Raw genomic sequence first — 10,210 nt, forward strand, 5'->3', positions numbered from 1 at the left:
ATTTTTATGCCTTAATCAGCTACAAAAATTATGAGATTTTAGCCTGCAATTTAAGAATATTTATTTGCTTCAGGGATGGTGTAAATATGCATACAAAACAGATTCAGACTCACAAATGTGTGACATGTAACGCAGCAAAATATTAAGGAATGTCTGATTATATGGGCTGTAATAAGGCTTCAAGAAATAAGAAATAAGCAGTTGCACAGATGGAAGGCAATTAGGATTTTAAACAGCACAGTGAAAGTTTCTCTTATCTCTTATCATAGCAGACACAGGAGTATTTGAATCATTGTACACTTTACTGCATGTAAGAAAGGGCACTTTGCTCCCTTTAATGCTGTAATAGGAGTAATTAACCTTGCACTGCATTTGCATGCTAAGCTTGAAACATTTTAAAGCCAGGTAATCAGGCTACATTAGCACAAACTAGCTTCAACAGCCAGTGAAGTCAGTTTGCATTTTTCAGAGTTAATATTTGACAATACTGTATATCTGAAGACATTGTAATACAGGATAGAAGCAAGAATAACAACTTATTCTGCTGATTAAGTGTGGCATACAGCATATACAATGGATAGGATTTACAAGTGGTAGATTTATACACCAACACCAAACAAAAAACACAAGGAGGAGTTTTCCAGTATACATTGCAGCTTAGCAGAAGCAAGGTAAAACGGGAGTACAAGTGTGATAAAATGTTAAGCCTTGTTTTTCAGAACTCTCACACACAAGTTATTAACGAGGAGTCTTAAGCTTATGTCTCATTGCTTTTAATTTTAACAATTCATCTCTAGAATTACAGGAAGGATTGCTTGTGACCATTTAGATAGTTAAACCTAATTAACAGTTACATATAAATATGGCACAGCTTTCCTTTTTTCTTTTTTCACTGAAATAACAACAAATTCTTAGAAGATTACATTTCTGAGTATTTATTTAGTATAGCTGTTATTTAGGTAGAGCATCAAAAGTTACTCCCAACTACTTCATGGATCAGAAAAAAAGCACCCAAGGTTTAAGACTCCAGTCCCACGTATGGTGCACAGTACCTCGGAGGAGCCTTCATTGTTCAAGTCCACAGCATTTCCTGGTGTGGCAGATGAATCTGAATCCGAGCTCTGAGACCCACCTCTACCTGGAGTCTGAAATAGAGCAGGGACACAAAAATAAGTGTCTGTAGACTGTATTTAATAAAGTACAGTATGTATCCTATGCAGAGGCCTCTCTTCTACTTGCCGGAATACAGAAGTATATTCCCTCCACAAGAAGAATGAAGTGAAAAAGCTGACAAGCAATTATTAATTTTGCAGTGCAACACTTCAACAAAAGCTTTTATCCAAGACTCTCCATACATCAAACAACAAACAGACACCAGAAGCAAATGCCAGGATTTTAAACCATTTCTTTTCACGAATGCTCAACACAAAACAAAGAATTAGGCTAAATTCTGCCCTTACATCACTCACTCTGATGTTAAATTAGGTCTCTACATCCAATAGAAAAACACTAGAAATCACAATCTAAACAGTTTCAGAATTAGTAAACTAGTATCATACTTCTTCCTTGATAACATGTCTAGATTCTGAACTAGCCTTTAAATATTTGAAAGACAGAAAACTAAAGAGTGAGGAACCTACTAATACAACAAGCATGCAAGCAGGTACACTACCTTGATTTGGAAAAAAAATAAGAATAAAGCCTGTGGTAAAGTTAAAACATGTTAATCATGTTAATCAGTAAGACAACCTATAAAAATAAATTGCTATGAATATGTTGAAAAACAAAACAAAAGTACTGATTTGAAACCATAAATTTAGAGACAACAAGCAAATAAATTTGAAATACTACATGATTCAAAACCTGGATAGATGGATCACTGCCTTATAATCCTCATTTAACTATAACTTCAATTTAAATCGAACTTCTTACTCATTTCCAGAACACCACTGCTTGACCAGTGGCAGAAGAGTTAGCATTCTCAAAGCAAATGCCAGTAAAGTAATTGTCTTAATACTGATAGGCAATCCTAGTTTCAACAAAAAAATAAAAGTTCATTAACCAATTCCATGATGACAATTGCAAACGGGATGAAGTAATGGTACTGCTATATTGTAGCTCACTTGGAAATACTTGTAATGTTATAAAGAATTTTCTGATTTAATATAGGGGGACTAAAGATACAGAATTTTAAATATATAGAGGGAAGAGACAACAGATAAATGGTTTTAGTTTCCAGATCTCAGTGTCTCCAATATCTTATTTGATTTACAATTTTCTTACTCAAATATAGCCTTTTTTCAGAAATCAGCTATATAACCTTTTATAAGATACCTACAGCACGCATGCTTTTCCATACTTTGAAAATTAACTACATTTTCCTGCTTTGCTTTGTAAAGAATGCTCTATTTCCCACTTTCATAAAGGTAACAGCCTTTTATTACTAATCAAATTTTAAATACTGTAATAAAAAGGTCACGTTTACTGATTAAGGACTTCATTCCCAGGAAGGTACAGTTCAAGTTTAGAAAGGTTCTTTAGACTGGCCAAGGGGAAGCGAGGAGTGTCGGGGCTAGTGACAGTAAGAGAAGACAACCATCTCTCCTCATTCCAGCCTTCTCTGGGGTCATCAGTTAAGTGATCAACATATCCTGGTTTTCCTACTCCCATATCTTTTTTCTTGTAGCTGGCTTATGTTTCTAAAGAAAATAAGACCAAAATATAGTATCCTACTAGTACATTATACAACAACAATAGGCAAGGTGATGCAAGCTCTCCAAGTTACTAACAGAAGAGGCAAAAAGTGTTGTAAGCAAAGATCATGATGCACACGCAAAGCCTATCAAAGTGAAAGCATTAGTACTTCTCCTCCAGGTCACCGATACAGACAGTAAACAAGGCACATTGCAGCATGGACCACAGGTGCAAGCTCTAGAAGTTTTCACATGGGAAGGCCAGTTGATATACTGAAGTGCAGGGCTGCCATTCAGAGGGCCCTAGATGGGCTGGAGGAATGGACCAACAGGAACCTCACAGAATTCAACAGGGACAAATGCAGAGCCTTGTGCCCAGGAAGAAAAAAAACCCTGGCAGCAGCATAGGCCTCTCTGCTGAAAAGGACCTGGAGCTCATGTCAGACATCAAGCCAAACAGGAGCCCACAGCATGCCCCGGCAGTGGAGAGGGCCACCAGCACCCTGGGTTGTATCAACAGAAGCTCAGCCAACTGACCAAGGGAAGTGGCCATCCCCCACTGCCCAGCATCTGTTGGACCACGCTGACATACTGCATCCAGTTTTGGCTCTCCCAGTCCAGGGAGGACATCAATAAACCACAGCGAGTTCAGCAAAAGGCTACCAAGGCAGCTGGGACTGGAGCACCTGCCTTGCGGGGAGAGGCTGAGGGAACAGGGCTGGCTCAGCCTGCAGCAGACACAGCTCTGGGAGGGCCTAACAGCAGCCCCACCACCACCTATAAGGAGATCATCAAACAGGGAAAGCCAGGCTGCTCCCAGCAGCACACAGTGGGAGGACAACACACAAAACCTGAAATAAGAGAGGCTCCCAACTGGATGTAAGGAGAAACTTTTTCAGCGTGAGCCCAAGCCTGAGCAGCCTGATCCTGACCTCCGAGCTGGTCCTGCTCACAGCAGGAGCTCAGACTAGAGAGCTTCTGAGCTCCCTTCCCACCCAAATTGTTTTCTGATCTCTGAAGCACTGTCTGGCGGAAACACACATCCTACAGGAGAGCTGCGAAACCCAAGATTACTTACTCCATTGATAAAGACATGGATTGTGTGCATTGACAGTCAGAGGAATAACACCTAAAACAACTGGTAAGGTGTAGCCAAGTTTCTCAGTAAGATAGGTAAGTTAGAATATTCCATCTACCATTATAAACAGTTTCCTTTAGTTTATACAGATCAGAAGTTCCTTTCCATACAATCCACAAACCACAATCACGCAACCCAGAGGTAAGGCTCACTTGTGAACCCATTCTGTGCAAGAACAAAGAATCCAAAGAAGATGTACATACACATAAGATGAAGAGGTCAGGTCTCAAAGCTTTCTTCCATAAAGGAGCTGAACTTTCATGATATAAGAATCAAATTTTCAATGGGAATTTTTAAAAAGCCTTTAAAAATCTAAACATGATAAAAAGGCTTTTGTATGGCAGTCAGCTATGGCAGCTGTTCTGTTCTAGAGAGCCTGAGAACTTGGACCTCCATCTGTCCCAGCGTCTACATCCACAAGTAGAAATGGGACATTCTGAAATGGAGAGAGTGTCAGCATTAATGGATGTGCGCTTCTTTACTAATGCTTTACAAGAAATGGAAGCCTTTCATTCTACTCCAGCCCCAGAAACTGAAGAATGTGCCTTCACGTAGCCTTGGACAGAAGAACACAAGAGCAGAGGGAGGACCTTAACAAAACTTGATAGTCTGGGCAATGGCAATAAGAGAAGATCCAACTGTCTCTTTAGACAGGCAGCATATGCCTCCACTTTTGCAATACCTGAGCATATGCTTTCAGCTTATATAAGGAATCACTTAATCCCAAAATCAAGAATCTTCTGTGACAATTAATGCAATATTTTCTTTGTATACAATGCCACTGTGCAGTTAATCACCCATTACATTTCACCCCAAAGTTGACTGCATTTTGCAATAAGATTTGTATATTAAATTCTACTAGTTCTAGCACTACAAATTGGAGATAGTTAAAACCTCCAGGACGAAAGTTCTTATACTAAAAGTATAGTGTTATTAATACATGGTTGATTAAAGTATTTGCTTTATGAAACACTTTAGACATTATAATCACACTAAAAGGCACCACATGGCATGTCTTATTACACACAATATGTAAGACAGAAATTATTATACAGTACCTGGTAAAATTCTTTTAAACTTTCAAAAGCTAATGCGCTCTCCTTAAAATAGAGAGTATAACTCCAAACTAGATTTAGAAAGCTTAGTACAAATAGGCAGCATTTTCTGGTGAGTAGCATGCACGGGGAAGAAGGGTGCAAAGGAAAGAGGCCAATAAGTAACTTTCAAGATCAGGAGGAACACCACACAGCATCCATTTGCAAAGTAATACAGACTAGCAAGAAAAATTTAATATAGATTTGGAAGGATGTTATGGAAAGAGAGACCATAAATGCAATTAACTTATCTTTCAAAGCTGTAATATAATTTAAACATCCTTCACCAGCCAAACACAGAATAGGGGAGTGGGAATATTTTTTTTAATTGATCATTAGATGATCAAATAGGCAAAACACATGTTTATGCTAGGCTCCCAGAGCACTGCTATATCACATTCCATTAAAAAAATTTAAAAAAAAAAAAATCACAACACATTGAACAGCTCAGACTTTGTGAACTAAAGAAAGACTCAGAATTATGTTCTTTGTTTTCAGTTGGACTATATAGGGGATCAAAATGATTTATGAATTCCATAGGAAAAGTAGATTTTCACACAAACTTCTGTACATGTATTTTTACAAAATTAGTATTTGACCCTTAAAGTTATACCTGGAGTTGAAAAACTGATGCAAAATAATTCTGTCACCCAGTGTTTCTTTCCTAGTTGTCCAAGCTACATTTGTTTACTTTGCAGAGAAGCATATGTTTCTACTAATAGCACTAGAATTATAGTAGTATGCTAAACTTCATAATGTTGTTCTTCTGTGTTTTCTCAAAACTGCAAGCTAATATAAAGAAACATCATTAACAACAAAAAGGACGACAACGATTGCAGCTTGTTTTCTGAAAAGGAATAGAAAATTATATAATGAATGAGTTGAGCTAATGCATTAAAATGATGGAGTGTAAATATGGATTGCTACTGTGTCATTTTTGCATAGTCATTTATCTGTCTATAGCTACACTCCATTCAGTTATGATAGTCTTTTCAGCAGTTTTAAATTCAGAATAAATTAAACTTTTGGAAAAATACATTAAGCCTTGAGAAAGTCTGAACAGATACGGACTTACACAGTCCTCCCAGCACAAATTTAAATACTACAGAAGAGTTCCGTTGTCCAAACATAGCAACAAACAAGATGCAAGATGAGAAGGCCAAAGCCCTTGTTATCACATAACTCTCAGTGCCAGAAACAGAATACAGTGCCATACAGAACAGTAATGTTTACTTCTAAAAAGTGCGATGCTACTTTACGACTCTGTAAAATTAACTGACTCCTGACTTTGTAAGGCATAAAACCTTTCCCACCCATCGCACCACTGGTTCCACACAAGTGGACCTTGTGCCCAGGAAAAGGCACACATTGTTCCCTTCAACCCCACAGGGAAAGCACAAGCATAGCTGCAGTTCAGCATCCATCCAAGTAAATACACTATCTAGCAAGCCCTGCAATTATAAACTTAAGAAGAAAATTACAGTAAGGCACGAGATGCAATGCATTACAGACAGGTAAATATCTCTGCTACTGAGCCTGGAATAAGAGAAGAGGTGACTGTACTATCCAAGCTACAGAAATGCCTTCAAAGCCCTCTTCTCCACCTAGACCCCAAGATCTCAAGACCAAGAACTCAAGCACTGTTAGAAACAGAGCAATAGGATCTTACCACCCAAATACAGCACAATCACTAACAGCTGTAGATAGCCAGTTAAATATGAAGAATGAAAACAAAATCTAATGTAAACAGTAGTCACACTGGCCCAACAGATGACTCCTTTATTACAAAACATGAGCAATGAGAAGACGACTCAGGTCAAAGTGATCAGTTTCCACCAGCTGAAAATAAATGCCTCCTCCTTAGAAAAAGTGGGGGTTTTCTTGTTTTCCAAATTTTAATATCTTGCAAATTTAAGAAGTGAGCTCTGCTTTAACAGCCCAGAGGCAACAGCCCTTGTTCCACTAGTAGATGAACAACAGAGAGGGGACACAATGGCCACAAGGGGCCTTTAGAGTTGAACACAATAAAGACAAGACAACTCCTTAAAAAATAAATACGCTGACAAAAATCAAAATAGCTAAGCAAGAAAGTTGCATTTCGGACATTCCACATAGATGTCTTCTGGGAAAGACTACCTTCTTTTAGATCAGCATGACAAACATTGCATGAAATTGAGAAGTGGCAAGAATGAATGAAAAGCGGATGATTTTATGGTGCAAACATACAAAATATACAGAACAGACGGATCCCTGAGATATCACATTGAAAACATACCTAAAATTTAAAAACAGCTTGCAGGGAAAGTGCCTAAAATGAGGACCTGGTTGAAGACAGCATGGAGATACTAACTTCAAAAATTCAATAAGCAATGTTCAGTAGTAACACGTGTATAGTACTTTCTATTTTGAAACTATGCCATTCAAAGTCACAATGAAGATCGTTTCAAAAACTGGAATCACAACTGTGGAAGAAATAAAAAGGTGATCAAGGAACATAAGTATAAAAAAAATATCTGATGTTTTAAAATGTCAGGAGCCTGTATTTCAAATAAGTGACTAAATATATAAACAGTATCTTTGTCTTTCCCCTTTGCAGCTTGATGGCTAGCTGAGGGGAAAAAAAAAAAAGAAATGTAATAAGGAAAAAATTTTTATATGCATTCATAACTCATATCATCAGTAATGCCTACGCACCTAGCTAGAAAGGATGGCATCACCTATAATCAAATAATAAACCAAATACATATACAAGAAACCATGTGTCAGTGACTTGAGGGTTTTTTTGACAGCTGTATTAATGATGCACAAGAACAAGCTGAAAAGGAGGCCCCTTGGCCTTCAAATTACTGCCTCAGAGATGCAAAAGATTTTAATACTTATGTTCTTTACAAACAAATTTGACAGCAAGCTAAGGCCCACTTTTAACACCAAAGTACATCAGAAGTCTTTTTCATGCTTTGCCAACTACATATTGTAAGTCAAAAAGGTACGTATGAGGTTGTGCATGCAATCACTACTTTTTTATAAAAGTCCTTTTAATAAGAGGTGGATTTTTAACAGCATAGTTATTTGCAGCAACTAAGAGATCAGCACCTATAAAAATCTTGGCATTTCTGCATTTATTTTTTGGGCAGGAAGTCTATTTCACCTTTGTTGGCAGTTAGCTCAGCTGTAATCCTGTAATTTTCGGGAGCCACTGGGGAATAGTTACTTGTTTAAACTTTCCAGAGAAGATGGCCGTTTCTAACACATGAAAACTTGTGCAGTGACAGATTTTTACAGGAAGGGTTCAGCTAAACTTATACTTCGGGGTAAATTTCCTTTGGCACCATATCAAGATCTTCATCATAGAAACTTTCCTTGATGGCCTGTTATGTCTGAGAATCAATAAACACCCAGTTAAATGCTGCCAATATTTAATTAGGTCCGCACTAAGTTTCCCTGCCTATTAGCAGGGCTTCCCATTAAACTTCAGGAAGGAAATTCTTCCCTGTAAACACGAAGCTCCAAATAGACCAAGAGCGATCTTCACCTGCTCAGGGTCTATGACTGAAGAACAATTTGAGGCTGGAAAAGTTGGCGGTACGTACACCATCGCCTTCTTCACCTCTGCTCTTATTCCTGTAGCAACGCTTCCTTGCGTGGCAGGTAAGGAGAGCATTGCCAGCATTTCCAACAAAACACCCTTTCCGCTGAGGTGTTCTGCTGCAGACAGTACACGCTTTGGGAGAAACACCAGATCAAACACCGCGGACAGCTGGCTCCCGCTGCACCCGTGTGCCGCCGAGACCGCTCGCCCGCGGTGCGGGCTCCGGCGCGCTGCCTGCCCGCCGCCCTGACTCGGCCCTTCGCGGTGCACCCTGCGACCAGGGGCTGCCGAGCCACGCCGGCACCTGCCCTCCGCCAGCACCGCCCTGGCAGCCGCCACCCGAGCTGCTAACGCCGCCGCGGAGACAGGCGAGGATTCTGGATGGCGAGAAGGGTTTCGTCAACGGGTGTCACAACTTGGCTTCTCAAACCAGGCAGAGCTGCCGGAAAAGCCGGTTCTTAAACTACGGGAGACAGCTGGCCTGCCGGCCCCCAGGGACGGCGCACCAGCTCCCCGCGGCGGCTCTCCCCAGGCTGGGCTTCCCTTGACCCTCCCCTCGGCGCGGGCCGCCCGCACGGCGAGCGAAGGCGGCGGGCGGAGCCGCCGCCGCGCTGAGGGAAGGAGCCACGCCGGGGCAAGGCCGCCCCTCGCCCCACCGACAGGCCCCAGCGCCCGGCCGCGGGAGCCCACCCGGCGCCGGCGCCGCCGTCCAGCCCGGGAGACGCCGCCGCCCCCAGCCGGGACGCGGCGCGGGACTGCGGGCCCGGCCCGCCCCGTCGAGGCGAGGGCCGGTCCCCGCGGCGGCCGAGGGGGCGGCGGCGGACAAGCCCACGGCCTCAGCGGCCGCCACCGGCCTACCCCGTCCCCTGCGCCGCAGGGCGGGCCGGGCCGGCGGCTCCGGCCCCGCCGCGGGGAGCCCGGCCCCGAGCCCGGCCGGCACCAGGAAGCGGCACCTCCCCGCCACGCCACGGCAGGGCACGCCACCCTCGCCGCCGCCGCCGGGGCGGGTCTCGCTGCCTTACCCGCTGCAGAATCCGCCTGAACATGGTGGCGGAGCCCGGGGACCGCCGGGCAGCCGCGGCCAGGCCGAGGGGGAAGCCACGGGCGCCGCGCAGCGCCGCCCCCGCCCCGCAGGAGCCCGGCGCGGCCCGCTCGCCCCGTGACAGCCGCCGCGGCCGGGGAGGCGGGGCAGCCGCCGCACCGCACCGCCCCGCCCCGGGGAGGGACGCACCCGGCGGGGACGGACGCGGCGCCCGGCCGCGGGGAGCCGGGAGAAGGAAGCACGGGGAGGAGAGGCGGGCGGGAGCCCGGGCGGAGGCCGCCAGGCCGGCGGGGGCTGCTGCTCGGGTCCGTGGCGGCGCGGGGTCTGCGCCCCGATTCCCCCCCGCGGGGGCTTGGCCCGGGCTCCTCACGCCGCGCCGGGCCCAGCGCCGCCGCTCCGGGCGCGCCCCCGGTTCTCGCCTGCCGTCTTTGCCGCCCGGGAGACGGACGTCCCGGCTCCTCAGCGCCGGCGCGGGGGCGGAGGCGGGCGGCGGTGCCTGGCCCCCGGCCCTCAGCGCCCGCGCAGCCCGCTGGCCGGGAGGAGGCCGGGCGGGATCCCCGGGCCCCGGCAGCGCGGCCCTTCTCCCTTCAGGGGATGCCCCAGGTGCTTGGCAGCCGCAGGGCCCCTCACTGCTGACATTTCTCTGGAATCGGG

General features: G+C 44.5%; 1 protein-coding gene across 4 annotated transcripts in view; it reads right to left on the reverse strand.

Annotated features, from left to right (window-relative positions):
- The window catches only part of EEA1 (early endosome antigen 1), a 71,294-nt gene extending 61,601 nt beyond the window's left edge, over positions 1-9,693 (reverse strand). For all 4 annotated transcript variants that reach the window (XM_040594590.1, XM_040594589.1, XM_040594588.1 and 1 more), the window contains exons 1-2: positions 9,537-9,693; positions 1,053-1,145 (exon numbers count right to left, since the gene is read on the reverse strand). In XM_040594590.1, the coding sequence (XP_040450524.1) occupies positions 1,053-1,145; positions 9,537-9,560 (117 nt within the window). In that variant the 5' untranslated portion in view covers positions 9,561-9,693. The remainder of the gene's footprint in view (positions 1-1,052; positions 1,146-9,536) is intronic.
- Positions 9,694-10,210: the final 517 nt, after the last annotated feature.

This window comes from Falco naumanni, chromosome 5 (genome assembly GCF_017639655.2).
Source record: "Falco naumanni isolate bFalNau1 chromosome 5, bFalNau1.pat, whole genome shotgun sequence".
Taxonomy (NCBI): domain Eukaryota; kingdom Metazoa; phylum Chordata; class Aves; order Falconiformes; family Falconidae; genus Falco; species Falco naumanni.